This window comes from Sparus aurata, chromosome 6, assembly GCF_900880675.1.
Source record: "Sparus aurata chromosome 6, fSpaAur1.1, whole genome shotgun sequence".
Classification (NCBI taxonomy): domain Eukaryota; kingdom Metazoa; phylum Chordata; class Actinopteri; order Spariformes; family Sparidae; genus Sparus; species Sparus aurata.
In genome coordinates, this window is record NC_044192.1 from 28,826,231 (window position 1) to 28,847,840 (window position 21,610).

The following is a 21,610-nucleotide window of genomic DNA, read 5'->3' on the forward strand; positions in this document are numbered from 1 at the left end:
TCAAAACGCCAAGACATTTCCTGTCAGTTTATTATTTTATGAAATGTTTCAGCTGTACTTGCACATATTTGTATGTTTCTGGTGCAAAATCTTAATTTGTAAAGCATCTAAAGCTGTCAGACAATTGTGGTCAAAGAAAGGGGCAATTTTACTCTGAAATGTGGTTGAGCAGGAGTACAAAGTGACATTCAAAGAAAAGTACAAGAGTGAATGTAAATGTTACATAACCCACTGTGTATTTGTGCGACTTGATGACTTGTGTGTCTACTATAGCTCAGGCCGAGACTCACCTCTGTGCGTGTGCTTGTGCGCGCACGCGCGTGTCTTTGGGATTTCACCTGGTTGACGTCACACGGTCACTCCTCTGCACCGCGCGCTGCCACAGAGCAGCAGTAGTACAGAGCCAGACAGAGAAACCGAGCCACAATCAACAGCAGTCCACTTAAACACTTCCTCAAACACCATAGGAGAGTCTGAAGTCGAAACCTTCGGGAGTGGAAGTGTGCTTCAACAACCAAACCCGGTAGAAAGTCTCGAGCAAAGACACGTTCCTGCTCGGCGGAGGAGGTAAGTCACAGAATGTCGTGAGGCGGTTAAACTTGTTAGCGGTTGGAAAACTTGAGCTCGGTGTTTGACAGTCAAGACAGCAGCGTTGGGCTGCCGGCTTTCTCGCAGGGTTCATGGTATCAAGAGTCGCGTGTCTTTGCTTCGACCTGGCTTTGGTTGATGTTTTGTGTCACTGAGAGGCAAAGCTCGACTGCGAACCTCGGTTGACATCAGTAGTAGTGGGAGTAGTGGTGGGACTTCTCTGGAGCTGCTGTCGCGGAATGTCTCCCACTCTCGCCGTGTTACAGTTGAAGTTACATAAGTCAAGTTAAGCCATGTTTCAGTGCTTGCAGGTCTGGTTAATGTTGCAAACCGTGCTTGTGCCATCAAATACCAGGGCAACAACATTCAGTACAACACCGGGAAGTCAGTCTGTGTGCTTCATGAATTCCTCGAGCCAAGTGTTGTATCCTATGGTAACAGAGGAGTCTGTCCCTGTTCTGAAGCTAGCGTTAAGTTAGCTATCTTAAATAAAAGAGGGGGTGTAAACGGTAGAGTACATTATGCTAACAACCACCAAGATGAAAAGACAGCCCAAAGCCGGCACAGCCGTGGTTTGAATTAAGTGGTTAAACCCCTTTATAGTTAATTTGAGCAATCTGACAACTGAATTAGATTTTTATTTATCCATGCTCAAATTCAAACCTTAAATAAATGTAATCCATGGTGTTTTAAGGTATACGATTAAGAGCTCCTCTTAGTGATCTGCTACAGTTAGACTGACAAAACAGGGGGGCACTGACAATAGTAGACGGACACTATAGTCCCACGGACTGATACAGTACTGACTATCTAATTCACATTATAATGATTAACTATGTGTGCATTCACAAAATGTGTATATAACTCTCATTACTTTAAGTTAAAATGTACATTGTACTTTCCAGTTTTCATGCTTTGGCTTTTGGTAAGGTTTGACAGAAAGCTGCCGGTGTCACAGTCATTATAAAGACAAAACAAAGAACTTGGCACATGTGGTCTAACTCGTACTGGAGCCGGTTTGCGTTGTTCAGCGGAGACTAAAGTCCATGAGCCTTAAATTGTCAAAGGTCCGTCCCTCATTAAGCAAGAAGAATTGCCATCAAGCAACTCCCTTACCATTTTTCATCGCCTTTTCTGGGTGAAGTCAGAGATTGAGAAAACATGCCCACATGACAACAACGTATCTATGGTGGCAAAAATAAGTATCTGTGTGAAGATTAGCCAGCATTATTGTGGCTGTAAATAACTCAGCCCTCTGAATCCACAGTAGCTGGCATGACTTGTCAGCTCCCCCACACATTATCTTATTTTGAAATATTCCTTCCATCACTTGCAAAAGTCTTGTGTCACACACTACAACACAGTTGTTGGGTTTGTAGCAAGACACTCTATGCTGCTTTTATCTTCTGGAGGGAATGCAGCTTTGTGAGCGCAGGTAACACAATCTGCCTGCGTCTGCCCGCAGTTACTGGTGTGTCAATATTGGCTTGTGGCTTCATGTGCTGCTCGGAGGACACGTTTGGGACATCTGCTCAGCGAGGATTTGCCCATGCAGCACTGATCCCTCGATAGTACAACATACACATAAACACATCACTGACTCATATAATTTAGACAATGTTTGGATGGATATTGGACTGTATGAATAATTGATGATTTAATTTGAGCCGGCAGAGTTGGGTAAGCTTCAGTAAGTACAGGGAATTAAAAGTCAAAAACAATCACATCAGCAATTAGTCAGGTTTATTTTTTTAATGAAATATTTACAGAATAAAGTCATTATTTAGTTGATTTTATACTTTATAAGGCAAGATGTTGAACTTCTGTTTGTGGTGAGATAACATTTAACACTAATGCAGTTGAAAAAATTGTTTCATTTTATTAACTGGAAAGGGCTTGTTTTTTACTCAACAAAGTGATCTGATTTTGGTATTTAAGTGAAACTCTGGCATTATTTTGGCAGTACTATCAAAAATCTACACCAGTATTTCACCCCAGTGTAACCAAAAATGTGTGTTCAATTAGTTTTACAGGGCATAAAATATGAAAGGTACAGTGTCACCACTGCAGCACTTAAGTCATGACGTACATGATTCTGGTTAAAAGACCATCTAGCATAACCCCACAAACAGGCGGACACACAAACACCAGTGATTTACCTGGCTTGCTAAATCAGCACTGGGTGATGATAGTCTGGCTCATTGCTTGCCCTCTCTCTCTCTCTCTCTCTCTCTCTCTCTCTCTCTCTCTCTCTCTCTCTCTCTCTCTCTCTCTCTCTCTCTCTCTCTCTCTCTTCTTCTTCTTCTTCTTCTTCTTCTTCTTCTTCTTCTTGCTCGAATGCTGTTTTGTCTGTCTTAACCAAGGCTTTGTGAACTGTCAGCGTGGCAGAAATGGATTCCGTTCTTAATGCATGTGGAGAAAAGTCTCTCTCTCTCTCTCTCTCATACATACAGCCACACACACACACACAGCCACACACAGCCACAGTGGCAGGATTCATTCCATGGTGGTGTAGCAGGTTTGACACCTTGCCAAAGACTTCTACTCAGGGGGAAGGGAGAGAAACTCAGAAAAGGTTATCACTCCACAAAAGTTTGTGTCAATGTTTACTGTCAGTTTAAGCATCCAATAGGCAGTTAGCTTTAATCCAGGTTTAGCCGAATTTAAGGCACAACCTGAAATTTTAGCAGTTGAGATCACTGGAATAAATGTATCACAATAGCCACTATTCATCTGACTGTGACCTTGAACCAGCAATCTCAGCTCTGGTCTCATTCCTTTTTGCTCACTGTCCTCCACTGACCTGATCGCTTGGTGTGCGCCTGTGTGCGTTAAAACATGGGAGAGAATTCAACATCACAGAAAAGCAGTAAAATGCATATTTTCATGCTTTTTTTTTTGCCTGTAGGTGTTTGTATCTCCCCTAGACAGCATCTGTAAAATACCGGCAGTTGACATGTGTGTATGTGGAGGGAAGGGGGTGTTAGACATTAACCTTGGTTGGTGAAAGAAAGGAAGGCGTTTCAAGCCATTCTCCACTGAAATTCATTAAAGCCTGCTTTGTTCAAGGTTATTAGTGTGTGAGCGCACAAATACACTTTTGTGCTTTGGGGACGGTGTTAATGCGGTAATAATAATACAAGCCACGTTTCCTCAGTGAAAGACTTGTGGATTAAGGAAAGTTTTTTGAGAATGTTGCTGGTTTAGTTTATGAATGTGGAGCTTGGAAAACAATATTTCAGCATAGACCTACAATCAACAGTGATTGGAAAAACACTTCCTTTATCAGCGCTTAATTACCAGTGTTGATTGATTGTTTTTCTGTAAGCTATCATAAAGTATAGTATCGTGATTAAATAGATGTTTAGACATACATCTACACAGGTTATTGGCTGTTGGCGTGAGTGTTGCCCTGCTGAGTCTGATCACACTTGGATATGTTCATGTTCATTTTAACCGTGTGCAGCGTGTTTGTCAGTGTTTGTTCAGCCCTTGACCATCCCAGCTACATCCTGCAACCTGGGCTGTTCTGGGTCTGTTGTGGAACTTTGTGTCGGTCCCTCAGCCTTGTACTCCCCCTCTCTTTTGTCGTTTTCTGATGATCATGAAGGCTGCAGGCGCACTGTGCATTTTCATAATTTTCCTCCCTCAAACTTCTCCATATTTCCTGATAATGATAACAGAAAACATTAAACTTGAGCGCACAAAATCTGACATATTCTCACAGTGGTTTAAATATGTCATCGCTATGATGTCTGTTTTGTTCAGTTCTACATGAATGATCTTCTGAGAACAGGTTGATCTTTTACCTGCGTCCTACTTTTCATCTTATAGCTTTACTTAGCATTCTGTCAGGCTGGTTTGTATCGCTTAAGGTCTTCGGCAGAAGGAAACATAATTTCCAACTTGTACAGAACTCTCTTACAGCCTCATTTCACCCTCTGTCTTAATAGGCAAACACCAGCTGACATACCTGGATTGAAAAGAATATATTCAGATATATTAGCTATTCTCTGAGGATATTCAATCAGGTCAAAAGATATCAAAGTACTGGATCATTGGGAACCGAAGCAGCCAAATGGAAATCAGCTTCATCTATTTTTCTTGCAGTGTTCAAATGTCTTCTGTGGAAAGTACCTGCTGGTTTTGAGTCAGCAGAATTTTTACCTGGGCATTTAAATTTGAGTTTGAATAGACTTGTTAGGCTACATTCTGTAAATGACACCTGTGCTTTCCCTACTGTGACATGTCAATGTTAATAATGGCTGCATTCTATTTAGTTGAGACAGCTTCAAGGTCCTGGTGTTCTGTAGGTGGAATGACTTGCTGGGTGATATATTGACACTTACTGGAACTGAGCTATTGTTATCGTTATTAGTTGAACCTGTGCGTTTCCTTCTATAACATGTCAAAATATCTGCTGGAAAGTGTCTTTTATAGTAAAAGTAACATGCACCATTGCCTTTGGCTTGATACTTCTACACAGTACATAGTAGTAAAATGGCATGTTACCTTCTCCTCTTGAGATATGTTATACCACAAATATCAATATTTTCATTCAACATGCATTATCTAAACAGATTCCCCTGCCAATTTGACTGACCAGAATCACCCCTCGTCCTGATTCTCTAGCCGGCCTGTACTGGGGTCATATTCACTTCTTGCTTGTTTCAGCAGTGTCATGCTTTGAGACTGTCTAGTGAAACACATACTTAGTTGGATCGAGGTCAGGTAACTGACTTCACTGTTCAGAGGACAAGAACATTGCACTTTCTACCCCCAAAAAAACTATTTGGTTACCTGTCAACATGTTCGAAGTTGTTGTCCTGCTGGAATTTCCTGAAATTTAGGGGCTATGTCTAGTTTTAAAAAAAGGCTACAAGCTCTAAACTGGAGGATGTAAACACCCATGCTTCTTTTGGTGTAAACAAACCTTCTTGTAGCAAAAGAGTGGCCTAGTTTGGGTAAGGATTAAAGGGATATTCCGGTGTGAGTTTAATCCATGGTCTAACACACCGTGAAACTGTGTTAGACTCCTTCTCGAGAGATCAAGTTAGCAGACCGCTAATTTACAGTTTTATCAACCTCAGAAACGACTGCACGACAACAATACACTGCTGTAAATGGATCCAAATATAAACCGCCACCAAAAAGCCACAAATAATGCTCAGAACAGCACCAAACTTCAGCAACAGTACAAATAGGGTCTCAGCACATAGTCCGGGGCATTAAAACTCCACTAGCTTAGCTGGATTTCTACTGAAAAGCTGACTAAATTTACCACTCTTCTGCAGCAGCTTCCTGTTGACGGGAAGTCCCGACGCGACGATTACCGAGTGCAGTAGAGTTCCGCGGCTCATGGATGAAAATGTACGATTATGACTCCATGGAAAAGCAATCAAAGTTCATATGTGTCTTACCTGCCAGTTTATAACAGTTATTATCGAGAGCGGACATAGAAAAGAACGGAATTGAGCATTTCTAACCGCACTCGGTAATCGTCGCGTAGGGACTTCCCCGATCCGGAAGCTGATGGAGGAGAGTTGAAATCTGTTTTTAGCTGCCCAATAGAAATCCAGCTTTGGTGCTGTTCTGAGCATTATTTGTGGCTTTTTGGTGGCGGCTTATATTTGGATCAACTTACTGCAGTGTATTGTTGTCGTGCGGTCGTTTCTGAGGTTGATGAAACTGCGTAAATTAGCGGTCTGCTAACTTGATCTCTCGAGAGGGAGTCTAACACAGTTTGACGGTCTGTTAGATCATGGATTAAATTTACACCGGAATATCCTTTTAACCATTTATAAACACTGCTGTGGTGTCAAACATTCACAATGTAGACTAACTGTATGTTTGAACAAGACACTATAGTGAAAAATACAAAGAATTCCACTGAAGAGAAATAATAATCTTTATTAATGATCTGTCTCTATCATTGATTTGTGGACTTTTGCTGGTAGACAAATTCAAGGTGCTGTTATTTATAACACAAAAGGCTAACGTAATGGAACAATTCTTGTGTATTATGTGAAGGAAACTCTGTTGTTGTTCCTTGTGTAATAAAACCTGTCTTCGTTCAGCACCACGGATGAAGCGTTGACACACAGTACCTCCCCCGACCTGCTAGACCTGCTTGATCACTTCTTCCAGTCATTAACATCACCACTTATTCAGCACATACCAAACCTTTGACTAGTTTGTGGTACATCAGTGAGCCTGACGCCGATGATCTCTTATCTATTGCCGACACGCACATCTCGGGCACCGCTATCATGTTTTGTTGATGCATGCACCGTAATGGAAGACCAGTTTCATGTCATTATGATTAAAGATTATTTTTCTTTTGATGTTCTGATTAGAGCTGCAACAATTGGTTGATTAATCAATTAGTTGATCGATTTTGATTATTGAATAATAATTCCAGTCATTTTCTTAGCATGAAAATAATCTGCATATTATTTGATACTGAAAATAATTGTTAATTGCAGGCCTAATACTAATCTACTTGTTGGCTACCCCTTGAAATGTGTTGTTCTACTTGTCCTTCTCATCGCAGGATTACCTGCTACATTTATCAGTTTTTGTAGTTGCAGATGCTGATTCTAGAATCAATTACATTCAAAGCGTATGCTGTAGTTATGGGAATAGGAGCACCTCCTCAGAGTTAATATGTCAGGTGACAATAATTTCCGTTGTCAAGTCAAGTGATATTTAATGGCTTTTCTCAGTTACTTAAATCTTGTTGTCATGTTTCCACATACTGTGCCTTCTTCCAGTTAGTCTATAATTTAATCAGTTATTTTGTGCAAAGTTAACACAAGCACCACAGACAGGTAGTTTGTGCATTTACTGGTACTTGGCAGTCCTTTCGGTTTATGACAAAAGCTAATAATTTAAACACACACAAACACAAAAATTAAAAAGAATTTATCTCAGTGGAAGTCAACCTCATTGTGGCTGGAGTTAGAAAGGCAAATCTGGTACTATCATTGAGTCGGACTTCTGTCCACTGGCTTGCCTTCCAGTGTTTCATCTGTCTCTCTTTCTTTCCCTCTCTTTTGGTCTTTTCCTCTACCCACCCCTTCCCCAATTACATGTACTCATTTTTTCCACTCTCTCTGGGGAAACAAGGCTGTCTTTTCTATATACCAGAGCCTGTGTATGTGTACATAAGAGAGAGAGGGAGTGTGTGTGTGTGTGTGTGTGTGTGTGTGTGTGTGTGTGTGCGCGCGTCTGTGTGCGTCTGTGTGCGCGTGTGTGCTAAATCAGCACTGGGCGATGATAGTCTGGCTCATTGCTGTGGAAAGAAAATTGGGAATGGACTCAAAAAGTATGTCTTTGTATTTCCCATGTGACTAAGTGCATAACTTTGATGAATATTGTTTTTGTGTGTACAGGCGTGGGCAGTATCATTAGAGCTCTAAAAGTTGCTTGACACGGCTGATCTTGCTCAGAGACAGTTGCTTGTTTAGGGGTCTTTAGATCCCCAACAAGCTTGCAGAGTCAGTCAGGGCCTTCAGCAGCAACAACAGAGATGTGTAGGACAGTTGGAAATGCACAACTTACAAAATATAATAAACCAAACGGTGTAAAAACATTCACATGTCTAGACACTGTCTATTGTCAATGAATACATTTGGGTCTAGACTTATGTCTTGTATCTGAGATTTGTACATTAATGTTGTATGCATTTATTTTGTGTATATTCATAAAAGACCATGTCCTTACTCCAACCTGTGTGTAAGATGGTCCTCTTTGGTCATCCATCCTGACCCTACTTAAAGCCGAGCTGAGATTTGTGATTTCAGAACAATACAGAGTGGCAAGATGACTCCGTCACGTCAGAACACAAAGGTTCTGGGATTGAGTGGACGGGCTAAAAGACTTTGTGTGGAGACCTGTCTAGGGTGTAGCGAAGAAAGAAATGGATGGACTACAAAATGCACATGTAACTCTATGGCACATTTTAAGTCTCATTCTGATATTGGCTTTTGATTTTATTCATTGACATTTGATAATGCATGCTGTATTTCTAAGCTGAAAACGGCAGTAACTATTACTCAGTCCCAAAAAGTAAGTCAAAGTTTAAAGTGTCATTTTGGGTTTTTGCCGCAGCCAGTGGGCTTTAAGGGGTTTACTCAAAGGGCGACTTAGTGATGGCTACTGAGATGTCAGTGTTAGTCATTTACTTCCCCATCCAGGTGTTTCTTGCTTTGCAGAGATATCAAACCAGCTACCTCCAGATAACAAGCCTGCCTCTGTAGAGTTGCCACTGTCAATTAAACACTGTAGATCCTGAGGAAGCCAGATATCAAGAATTGTGTGTAGTTACATGCATAAATTCAACTGCATGCCTTCACACCTGAGACCTGTTCAGTGCATGAACAGTTACATCTTGTACTGCTAAGCAGCTCCACATGATGATTAGTAAAAGCTGCAGTCAGATAATTTGTTCATTCGAAACATCTCAACTCGTCTTTCCAAAATTCTGCATTCAGGCTGTCACTCAGCAGACTAGTTTAAACTGATCTGGATCCAGCCAGAGCTGAAAATAGCATCTGCTCTACCTTTGTGGGCTGTGATGCATACATATACATCTATCACATTAAGCATAATGCATTACAGTCAGCAATGTGAAAAGAAACATGAACACAAACAAAGCATGTCTCCTTAAGAATGATTATACATTTGAAGCAGAAACAGAGAGACTGCAGTGTTTCTGTCCAGTACTTTAATGTGCATATTCATACTCACTTAACTCTTAACTTATTTCTTACCTTTTTAATTATATTTATTATTATTTATTTTTTATTATTGTTTTTTTGTGATATCCTTTATCCACTGTGGCAAACAAAAATCCCTGTTTGTGGGACAATAAAGGAATACTGATTCTGATTCTGAAGAAAGGGGCAAGTCTCTCTGCATGTTGCTTCTAGACATTATTATAGAGCTTGACATCATTGTGTAGTAAGAATTAGATTCCGTTACCTCAAATTGAAACATGCATGACATTCATAACTGTTAAGTCAAGATTATGTTAATGGGCCAAGAGACTAAAGCTACAAGAGATCAAGTAAAGGAATTTCAGAGCTCACAAAAAGTGCTGTGGGGGGGGGGGAATTCTGCGGGATTTTATCACCGCTTTGAGAATTATGATGTGGGCTAATATGCCCTCTGGGTCCTGCTAGTCTGTGACCTAGCATGTGTGTGACTCAACCGCCTTAAACATGGAAGCTGCAAGTATTTGTTAGTATAGTTTCTTTCCAAAACACAAGGTTCAACTGGTAGCCCTCTAAATTTAGAAATAGGTATAGTTATAAGAAGTCCCCTTGAAGGGAAGTGACACTAGCTTCAGCCACTGTTTCAACGGCAAGAAATTTGAGCATTAGGGAACACTGGTCTACTGAGCTGTGTCCTATAGCTGAAAACACAGGAAAACTGTATGTCCTCCTGACACATTATTTTTGGCTTTGTCGTGTCATACTTATACTGACTGCTCCCTCAGAATAAATGTTTTCCTTTCAAATGATCTTAAGGAATTAGTCATACTATCATTAGATTAGATTGGTAAATGTTGTAATTTAAAGTACGCACACACAAACATAACCTATAAAAGTGCAGATAGATAATAATTACCCCCTTTCCGAGAAAAATATTTTCATGTGACATAAGGCAGCAATGTTGCCTGCTGTTATGTTATCAAACAATACATTTAGCATTGTATCTTTGAGTAAACATTCCTTAAAACTCACTTAAGGGTTCACCAAATTAAAACCACACTACATAATAATTATTGTGATAAGAAGTATAGAAGGGACAAGACCATGTGGGCTGATTAGGAATGACTCTGGAAAGACTGCATTCAAACACTTTTAGGAGGAAGTGTATGAAACACATGCAGTGAAGTGATGAACAAATCAGTCAGTGGCGCAATTTAGCTTAAATGAAGCAAGCCGGTTTACACTTCTGCAAGCTGTATTTTCTGTTTCAGTTTTATACTTTCAAAATGATGTGGGTAGAATTATATATTTGCTTGGAATGCATTTTAGCACAAAACAGTATCAAAAGAGAGTAAATAGATTGCATATTTCTAAAAGTAGGACATTTAATTCTTGTCTGCATTATAGATCAAACACTGCCAATTTCAAATGTGGCCTTCAGATAGTCTGACTCAGAAATGTGTAACAGTACTAGATAGAAAATCAGCAAGACTCATATGATGTCAGCAGTTTTTTTATGACATAGTGCTTCTTAAGTAGAGACAACTGGCAATGAACATCCAGGATTAAACAGTATTATTGGTTTTGACAAAACTTCCACCACACTGATACAAAAACAGTTAAAAAACGTAGCAAAGGGACTTCACTGTTCATCTTTCAAATTTGTTATTTCCACCTAACACTGGGACTTTCTATTTGTCTTGGAAACATGAACCTATGGATTTTTATCTCATTCCCTCATTCTGCTAGTGTGCACAGACTCTGTGTCTTCTTTCCTCATTGCTGGCAGGTAGTTTCCAAAGTTGACTTGAGTTGGAAACTTCCTACTTCCTCTGTAGCTCCCATCTGAGGACACTATTAGCCACCAACTCTCTTCCTTCTTGTTTTAAGTCTTAAGCAATCCAAGTACAAAATGTGTATGTGTATGTGTGTATGTTTGTGTGTGAGATGTTCTAACTGTGAGTCTGTCTTTGTTCCAGGAGGCTGAGGTGAGCAGTAACCATGGCACCCTTCCTGCGTATCGCCTTCACTGCTTACGATGTGGGCGCACTGACTCCTCAGTCCGACTCGCTCATCTGTGCCATCAAGATGAAGGAGTCTGTCAGCACAGGTATGAACAGACGCACACAAACATGTATGCAGTCTTGATTTTATCCTGACAGTGGAGTGGCATGGTATGTGGGGAGACCAGACTGTTCAGCACTGAATTGCCTTGATCTAAAAAATCCATGAGTTGACTGACTTTCTACTCTCTCCAGGTGCTTTGTGCTGTAGCTATTCCTTTGCTGTGACTTTACAGAGAAATATAGAAAATAAGCTGTTGTTGTCAGTAATTATTCCAATCTTCTTTCTCAGAGCGAGGAAAGACTTTGGTTCAGAGAAAGCCCACCATGTATCCAGCCTGGAAGTCCACTTTTGATGCTCACATCTATGAGGGCCGTGTCCTTGAAGTGGTCCTCATGCAGAGCCCTGAGGAACCATTGGCCAAGGCCACCGTTGGTGTTTCTGTACTGGCAGAACGCTGCAAGAAGTCCAAGACTAATGGTTGTGCCGAGTTCTGGGTGGACCTTCATCCTTCAGGAAAGGTCCACATGGCTGTACAGTTCTTCCTGGAGGACAGTGATGCAGGTAAAATTGCCTCACCCTAAAGCCTCTGAAAATCTGGTTTCAGATTTTTACAGTTTTTTCTATGACATTATATGTGCATGACTAAGTAACACGGTAGAGTTCAGGGAAAACACATTCTTAGGAATTTATTTAGAGGTAAACACCCATCGTAATCTGCTCATTAGGACTGTGTGGATGTGGTCTGATCAGATTTCACCAACAGTAGTCTAGTAAACAACCCCACAACAGTTATCCTGATTATACTCAATTATTGCTAAATCCTGATTGACACCACATCATGTTTCTCTAACTGAGCCCATCCCAGTTCAAACTAACAGCAGAGACGAAAATCTGCCATGTCATATAACTGAAACCATTCCAACTTTTGCAGACAATTGTGTGTTGATGTTGTTGTATCAGTTATGTTTATACAGCCTTTAAAACAATGTTCCCTGACCGGGAATCGAACCCGGGCCGCGGCGGTGAGAGCGCCGAATCCTAACCACTAGACCACCAGGGAGTGGTGTCCTCTGTAACTGTCATGGATAACCCTCTCGCCCTCCCTTTTCCCCCTGCTCTCATATAACACAGAAATTAATTTTCTGTCAGTGTTGATACAACGCCCTCTGCTGGCAAGAAGTATGTTTATTTCCACACCTCCTACAAAGAGCAACAGCTTCACATGTTGATTACAGTGCAGTCTTCTGGGCCAACTGCCCTGCAGTAAACTGTCATGCCAAGGAAATATCTGTCACTGAGCGTGTCAGCTGACTACAGGTGTGGCTGTGTGATTGTGTAGCCAATGCAATGTTACCATCTGTCAAGGTTGCACAGGAATCTGGCTTCAGGACTGGCTGTACTTTAAATAAATAAGGATACTGACCACAATGATAAACAAGTATGTACTGTACATGGCTGAACATATGGAGGGAGACGTGTTATTGCCCATTTCTCTTAAAACAATGTGCTTGTTTTATTATGAATTACAATAGATTACTTTATATCATTGTGGGCTATCCTGTCAAGAATGAAGGAGAACATTTGAGTCATTGGCTTATTTCGATATGAAAAGGCCACTTAAACACATTAAACAGCATTAGCAGCTTGAGTTCAAAATCATGTTGCTTCATTATCTGCTTTCAGAAACCTCTTTTAGCTTCACTTCTGCTGTTTGAAGCAGAAGTGAAGGAGAGCAGTAGTGGCTGGTAGTACTGTATTCAGCTTTCAGCTCAGCTCCCCAGACGGGGAACCCAGTCTATGACTGTGAGATTTACAAACCGGATCCATTCAGGGGGAGTTTCTGCGTGGGAGTAGCACAGTCGGGGGCTCGGTATTGGAGAGGGTCATGAGAGGGGAGTGTGTCCACTGTTATGAAAGAGCTCCATTACTCTATCGGCTCCCTCCTACACACTCCACAGGTTTCCTGAAAAGCAGCCTGGGGTATTTTTAGGCATGTGTGAACAGCCCTCCACGCTGTCTGTCTTACTTCTCTTACCCTCTCTCTCACTCCCACTTTCTTGGCACAGCTCACTGAGGCGCTGTCCAAACATAAACATCTGTCACCAGAATGGCAGAGAGGAAATTAGTTTATCTCCCTCACCTCATCACTCTTCCCACTCTTCCTTGTCTATCAATTGTCTCTTTAGGGGCTACTCCTTTTTTGAATCGTCCCTCCCTCTCTCCCATCCACCCACCTACCCTCTCTATCTCCTCCACAGTTTCTGCCTTCTTTGTTTACCTCTCTCACGCCTCTTTCGCCGTCTTCTCTGGTTGACTTTTGACCCCACCCTGTTGGCTTGCGTCAGTTGGAGCTACTTATCCAAAATGGGATTCTGTTTACCCTCCATCTAGCAGCAGTGACTGTGGCCCGCTTTCTTTAGCCAATAGGGCTTTCTGACTAAATACTCCAAGGCCATTAAAGCTTATGACCACTTTATGAGAATACCCACTATGACGTCATTTAAGGAACATCAGTAAACCTCATTAGTGAGATTGTAAGACCCAGTTGGTCAGTTAAATGAATGATTAACAAGACTCCCACCACACTGCATTCCTGATATAATTTTTATTTGTCAAATTGTAAAATGTCTATTTGTTATATTATTCACTTAATAAACAGGACATGTTCTGAATAGATAATAAACTGATTTGTAAATTGATCGCTCCTCACAGCGGCGTCTAAGTCATCGGTGTCTAAGCCAACAGTGAAGATCACTCCAGAGGATGGAGTCACAACCCTCAACAGGAGGAGAGGAGCTTTCAAGCAGCCCAAGGTTCACTGCATCAAGAACCATGAGTTCACAGCCACCTTCTTCGGCCAGCCCACCTTCTGCTCTGTCTGCAGAGAATTCCTATGGTGAGATGCTATGTTCTGGCTTTGTTAAATGATGTGACTATTATGTGTGTGTGCTTTAGCTGATCAGCATATCAAATACTTCTTTCAATTTGACCTTTAGTATGTTTTGACTATCTTGTGAATCCCAGGCAGACTATTGTGGTAATTTCCTGCACTGCTCTGTCTAGGCAGGATTTATCAAGAAGCAGCCAATTTGCCTGTCAACTTGTTTTTCTTTGCATTATTATTACAATCACAGTGTTTTTTATTAGGATGCTACTAGCATAGCTTTTACAATGCCAGGCCATTTGGGCTGTCATTTTCTGTATGTTTTCTGGATAAGAAGATGTCCAATAAGAAAAGTCCATTCCCCCAAGGGTGTTTCTCAAAAGACCAATTAGTAGCGGTTCTATTTCCTAAATGGAGCAGTCCGTGGGGGGTTGGTAATGGTAGAAACAACAGCAGGGCTGCTATTGTGAGAGTGAGTCACTGTCTTGGGAAATCCCACATGACCGTCATATTGTGTTCCAACTATGTCAGCAGCAATAACCTGTGAGCCAAACTCTTCCCCTATATCCCAAACTGCAGTACTATCCATACACTTTAGAGGCAGGATGGAGGAAATTGATCATTTGCTTCAGTCTGTGTGCATGTGCGTCACTCATCTGAACATTTTACATAAAAAACATTAGGGATGTGCGATGTGGTAAAAAAAATTTAACAAATACTGCATGTGTGATGTGATTTTCAGTTAGTGAGTATGATCATTTTTATTGACAAAACATTTAAATCATGATGATGTGACATTTATTGGGGTCTGTACCCAACAACCAGGTTTTTTACATCTGGCAAACAAGATTTTTAAGCCAGGGTATCTCTGTAGCACTGCAGTACTGCATTATAATGCCTTTTTGTCACATTTGACCTCCATCAAGAAACAGAAACTTTTGAATTTGGACATTGCACTTGGCCATATTGCAATATTGTTGATTATTTGTGCAGCCTTATGTTCAATCTCATGGTCTTATATGTGAAAGATCTGCATACCTTTCAGTTATGCTGTTTACAAACACGTCATTGATGTGCTAACTGTAATAGCTGGCCTCTCATGCTGTTCCTATGTGTTTTGTGCTTGCTTATTACTTTGGTGAAAGATTTGCAGTCAATACAGATGTAGTTTGGTAGCTGTTGCATAAAGGTAATGGTACACTTGGATGTAATGCTGCTAATTATTTGCATGCTAAATACAGAACATCAATGCCATTACCACAATCCTAGTTATGAAAGCCATTCTGAATATATTTAACCAGCGGAATCTTTTTTTAAATTGTATTTTCTTCCATACAGGGGGCTAAACAAGCAAGGATACAAGTGCAGACGTGAGTGTTTGACTGACTGCTATCTTTAATTTTTCATGTTATCTTTCCAAATTCTTGAACACTCAGCAACAACACTTGATCACAATATTTGGTCCTTTATTTCATCCAGAATGCAATGCGGCAATCCACAAGAAATGCATCGAAATAATCATTGCCAGGTGCACTGGAACAGCGGCCAACAGTCGCGACACTGTGGTGAGCAAAGTTAATGTTCTCCTTCATTAATGCAAAACCTTTTAGATCTGGAACAGACTATGAACTGCATTTTCTTTCACAACATTAGCTTTTAACACTTTTCCCAGCTATATTTCAATAATCATTTAAGCATTTAGTTTATCCTTAAGTGAAGGCTCAACATTTTTGATACACCAAAATTTAGAAACAACATCAATGTTAGATTTCATATCTAAATTAGTAAAGATATGTGCTTTGCCTGCCACTTAAAAGCAATTAATACTGGCAACACACAGTCCCATTTGTGGCATTTTTAATAATAAGATGTGAGTTTTCTGTGGGTTTAATGGATTTCTGTGTTCGTAGTTCCAGAAAGAGCGCTTCAAGATTGATATGCCTCATCGCTTCAAGTGCTATAACTACAAGAGCCCCACATTCTGTGACCATTGTGGTAGTCTGCTGTGGGGTCTTATCAAACAGGGCCTTAAATGTGAAGGTGAGTCTAATGTGTTCTTTTTTTTTCACCTTATCTCCGATGTTATATCTGCCTTGCACATTTTAACGCTTTTCTCTGTCATTGTATTCTTCTTCTCTCCATGGCCTGTCCATTTTTCACACTTCTGACCAGACTGTGGCATGAATGTACATAGTTACTGTCAGAAGAAAGTGGCCAATCTTTGTGGAATCAACCAGAAACTACTGGCAGAGGCTCTTTCCCAAGTCTCCCAGGTTTGCATAGTAACAAACTGTGTTTTGGACTGTGTGTATAATTTTTGTCAATAAGTGTTAAGAGCAAATGATTAATTGTTTTAAGTAAAATTTCATTAATGTTTCACCCAACATTTTTCATCTGCAGAAATCTATGAAGAAGTCTGATGACTCCAATGCAGCAGATATCGGGGTCTACCAAGACATCCGTGCTGTAACAGACCCTAGTGGTAAGATGTGTTCATTGTTGCACAAACCAAAGTAGTACGAAGCTGTTTGTTCAAAATCAAGTTTTATCTTTAGGTGAAAAAAAAAAAATAGATGTCATATTGTCACTGATAGTCTGTTTAACTTTATTTACATTCTCAAATCTATATTCTTTGTTGTTTGTTGAATTTGCATGCATCTTTGCATTCAGGTTTGCATATGAATTAACTCAACATGGTTGCAAATGTGTATTTATAGCAGGTGGCAATGGAAAGGCACAAGACGGCTTGAGCCCAGCCCCGGCTGCACCTACAGTTTCCCGGGCACGCCTCACCCTCAATCAATTGGTGTTCCACAAGGTGCTGGGAAAAGGCAGCTTTGGCAAGGTAGGAACCGTATTACCCATTTTTAAACCATTTGCTGAAATGATTATGTGACAAAGAATGGAAGACACTGTGAAGTTAAACATTGTGCTGACTTGTTATGTCATGGATGTTGCACATACTGGATATGACAAAACAAACATTTAAAAATCCTGTCATAGTCTACATGTGAATGATGCTTTGTAGATTAACAGAACTTAACAAATATAGCCATTAAAGTGGGAGTAAAGTAGGGAATAACAGTGCATATATTCATGACTAAGGTAGATTACTGAGAAACATAAATATACAGAGATGTTTTAAATTATTAAATAAGAATACATTTAATATAGGTGATCTCTGAAGGGAGCACCTATTTAAGAGGCAGAATCTTACCATATCTTTGTGCACACTGTCATCAAGGTGCATCATTAAAGCTTTTTTCAATTTTTTTTTATCATGAATTACCATGTTAGTGCGAGTTTGCCTAATTTTTTATAAACTAGGCTTACTAGAGCAATACATCTCACTTTGCTGTCAAATGACTTAGTCATTGTTTTTTGGATAAGAGAAAAGTTTTGTTATCACCCATAACCCAACATACAGCTATTTAAGGAAAACAGAGAAGCTGAGGATAGAAGAAAGTTCATATCTCTCCAGGCCATATGAAGTCTGGTGGCACTGCATTAAACAGCCAGGTTTCTCTTTGTTGTATGGTATGTGGTATATGGTAAAACCAAAAAGAGGAAGAGATATAAATAGATTTTATGATTGTAATAAGCCATGATTATGCTCTATGAAACTGGAGTGATCACACATTTTGTCCTCACTAAGTGGCTCTGACACTTCAGGTGCTGCTGGCAGAGCTGAAGGGGAAGGGACAGTACTTTGCTGTGAAGGTTCTGAAGAAGGATGTCGTCCTCATGGATGATGATGTGGAGTGCACAATGGTCGAGAAGAGAGTCCTGGCCCTCGCCTGGGAGAACCCCTTCCTCACACACCTCTACTCCACATTCCAGTCTAAAGTAAGCACTCACACATACTGCTCGTATCTACTTGTAAAACATTTAAAAGCATGTTCCCTGATAGAGAATCAACGTTGGCTGCAGCGGTAAGAGCGACAACTCCAAATTGATAAAGACCAGCTATCCCAGCCCCCCTTATCTGAATCCCTCCTCTCTAACACACTCTTCATGTCTCATTTGTCTGCGATGTGAGCTGACAATAATGTGTTGTTTGCACAGGAGCACCTCTTCTTTGTAATGGAGTACCTGAATGGAGGCGACTTGATGTTCCACATCCAAGACAAAGGCCGCTTCGATCTCAACAGAGCCACGTAAGTACACTGGGAGATACTATGAGTAATACAGCAACTGTCATTTTCCACAATGGAGGGTCTGTGATTTTAGCTCTTAATCACAGTAAAACTGTGTGTAATGGTTGTTTTGCGCATTTCAACCTTCAGGTTCTATGCGGCTGAGATAATAGTGGGACTGCAGTTCCTCCACTCAAAAGGCATTATCTACAGGTAAGACCCAACAGCCACTCTGTTCTGCTGTCTGTTGACTATATTCAACCCATTACTGGAACTGAATCCCTTTTTTGATTTCACTTCAAACCAACTTTAACCTAGTGGAACTGGTACTGTAACTGTATATTGTTTTATATCTCTTCCTGTGTCTTCCCTCAGAGATCTGAAGCTGGACAATGTAATGCTGGACAAGGACGGACACATAAAGATAGCAGACTTTGGCATGTGTAAAGAGAAAGTGTTCGGAGAGGCCAGAGCCACCACATTTTGTGGGACACCAGACTACATCGCACCAGAGGTTAGCTTCAGGGCCTGACTATGTCTCCATTAAAATCCTGAGAAGACATTTATTCAGCAAATTTGTCAAGAATATAATTTTTTTAATGTGAAGCCTCACCTTGCCATGCATCCCTACATTCATTCAGTCTATATGCCCCCTAGTGGTCATCAGGAGGCATGGCTGAGTCTATACACGTCACTAAACTAGAGTTTTTCACTTGTCCTGGTGAACAACAGCAGAGTGCTTCTGTTTAGACGTGTGTGTCCTTGTTCTCATTTCTAACTTCTGATCTTTTATCTCAGATCCTGCTAGGACAGAAGTACACCTTCTCAGTAGATTGGTGGTCTTTTGGTGTGCTGGTGTATGAAATGCTGATCGGTCAGTCACCTTTCCAAGGTGACGATGAGGATGAGCTGTTTGAGTCCATCAGGTCAGACACCCCTCACTACCCTCGGTGGATCACCAAGGAGGCCAAGAGCCTGCTCGAGCTGGTAACTATTAGGATACTTATGTGTTATTAGGCAAACTTTGTTCAACATAGGCAGAGACAGCGTTTACATCATCCACATGAATGGCTTTGAATACATTCCTCCCTATCACAACATTGTATGTCAGGGAATTGTTTTTTGTTGTTTCTGTAATCAAAATGTCTTTCTTCATTATTCCAGTTGTTCGAGCGTGATCCCAGTCGCAGGCTGGGTGTGGTGGGAGACATACGTACACACGCATTCTTTAAAACCATCAACTGGCCAGCACTGGAGAAGAGAGAAGTGGACCCTCCTTTTAAGCCCAAAGTGGTATGAGCCTGTGATTTTGCTTCTGAACAAACTATGTGGTTTCTGAAATCCATTTGTGTAAATATGATTGCATGCATCTGGGATACCATATATTCCAGTGTAAGCTTTGTTTCGTTAACCCTGACCTGCCACCCACAGAAATCCCCCAGTGACTGCAGCAACTTTGACCGAGAGTTCCTGAGCGAGAAGCCACGACTCTCCCACGCAGACAAGAACCTCATCGACTCCATGGACCAGGCAGCTTTTGCTGGCTTTTCTTTCATCAACCCCAGACTGGAGAACATGATCAGCAAATGAAAAATCATAATGGCTGTCGTGTGAACCCGACCTTGGCCCAGCACTTTGGAATAAGCTCTTCCATTTGTCTTCATATGGTCTAAGCTCAACTGGATGGATAACAAAAATGGAAAAGGTTTTTTGCTGGACTATGGCTTTTTTAGTTCTTCTGTCAGAGAATCAGAGAAGATGAAACCCAGATGGATGCTGGCATTAAAAGCAATAATACTGTTTCAACTATCAAACTATAGAGGTGTAAAAAATAGTATAAAGCTCCAGGAAATTAAGGGAGATTTTTAGAAACTGTAATCAGGGGGAGAAAGTCAATGATGTCTTATATTTCTGTTATTATTTTTTGTAATCAAACTTTAAATCAATACAATTCATTTAATGTGCTGAATCGGAAAATTTAATAATTAAATTAATCACAGGAAATGGCCCGACACTCTTAATTTGTTGTATAAATGTATACATTGGCATTGCATGTGCAAGTCAGGAAAGTTAAGTGGTACAAACCATATTCTTTGTCATCCTGTGTGCTTTGTCTACCGTATTTGCCTCTGATTACACTCCAGCTGTGTTTGTGCATTACCAAATGCATACAAGTGTGTGGGTTTGTATTTTTTTAGAAGCAATTGATGCTAATGTAGTCAGTAACATTGTTGAATGACTCTGCAGTTGATCTCTGCCTGTATTTTGCAAACAGATTTAAGCATTGTAGGAAAACATTGGGCTACAAAGTTGTTGAATCCCCTTGAACTGAAATAATGTTGTTGCAGGACTGAATAGTGTCCTCCCTCACTGACTGCACTGTTTTGAGAAACTGGAGGGGCTCTCAGGAAACCCCACAGTCCCAAACATCTCCCAAAGAATTCATCTTTTTTTCTTTTTCTTTTTTTAAGATTCGCACAGAATGGCACTCCTCTAGTATTTTGTGTGCCAACCTCTTGTACATCAAACTGAAGCATAATGCACGAACAATTACTCCATACATAAAATGTATTTTCTGGGCCGCCGTCAGATTTACTGTGGTACATCTCTGTATATGTGTTTGAAGGATGTGTCATTTTGTGTGGGAGGGATAGGCATTTTACTGTAAACATAGGGTATTACATGTTATATTACTTGAATGTAGGAATTTTAACATAAAATAATAGTGTTGTATATGGAAAAAGATTATGTATGGAAACGTGAGCTGCCTGTGAGCAATGGGTGTACTTTTTTACTCTCCTCATCTTTTACATCTGATTATGAATAAATACATTGTAAACGCAGCCAGTGTCACTTGGATTGTTTTTTAAATTAATCTACATGTTTTGTTGACTTGAATGTCACAAGGCTTTGTATGTAGCTCTTACAAAACCAAAAATCCTTTTGTAAAGACTTGCATACCATAGAAATTCCACTACTAATCATAGCATTCCTGCTGTTATGGTTTGTTCCTCTGGTTGCTGCTGCTGCACAGTGATTATTTGCTATATATATTAGGGATCCTGCATTGGACACTTTGGCATAGCTTCTGCAGTTCCTCACCTAAAAAAAAAAAATTGCAAGGGCACAAAAACATGTCAAAGTACCACAGAGGTTTTTTCAGTGAGAGAGAGAGAGAGAGAGAGACCTGTCGGGGTTTGCTGCCATCTACCGGTCAG

General features: G+C 40.6%; 1 protein-coding gene and 1 non-coding gene across 2 annotated transcripts; one reads left to right on the forward strand and one right to left on the reverse strand.

Annotated features, from left to right (window-relative positions):
• Positions 1-360: 360 nt before the first annotated feature.
• LOC115583992 (protein kinase C delta type-like) lies at positions 361-21,235 on the forward strand. Its single transcript, XM_030421289.1, has 17 exons — positions 361-567; positions 11,285-11,415; positions 11,661-11,933; positions 14,085-14,268; positions 15,595-15,626; positions 15,736-15,821; positions 16,167-16,296; positions 16,429-16,529; positions 16,657-16,738; positions 16,974-17,101; positions 17,929-18,102; positions 18,322-18,413; positions 18,543-18,605; positions 18,768-18,906; positions 19,191-19,379; positions 19,557-19,685; positions 19,824-21,235. Exons 2-17 carry the CDS (start codon positions 11,307-11,309, stop codon positions 19,980-19,982), a joined length of 2,070 nt encoding a protein of 689 aa, XP_030277149.1. The 5' UTR covers positions 361-567; positions 11,285-11,306; the 3' UTR covers positions 19,983-21,235.
• trnae-cuc (transfer RNA glutamic acid (anticodon CUC)) lies at positions 12,361-12,432 on the reverse strand. Its single transcript has one exon. It is a non-coding gene; the product is annotated as a tRNA-Glu (tRNA).
• Positions 21,236-21,610: the final 375 nt, after the last annotated feature.

Coding starts and splice junctions, on each gene's coding strand:
- LOC115583992 (XM_030421289.1), top strand. CDS start 11,307: ATGGCACCCTTCCTGCGTATCGCCTTCACTGCTTACGATGTGGGCGCA. Junction 15,822..16,166: donor CCAACAGTCGCGACACTGTG/GTGAGCAAAGTT, acceptor CTGTGTTCGTAG/TTCCAGAAAGAGCGCTTCAA. Junction 17,102..17,928: donor GAAAAGGCAGCTTTGGCAAG/GTAGGAACCGTA, acceptor CTGACACTTCAG/GTGCTGCTGGCAGAGCTGAA.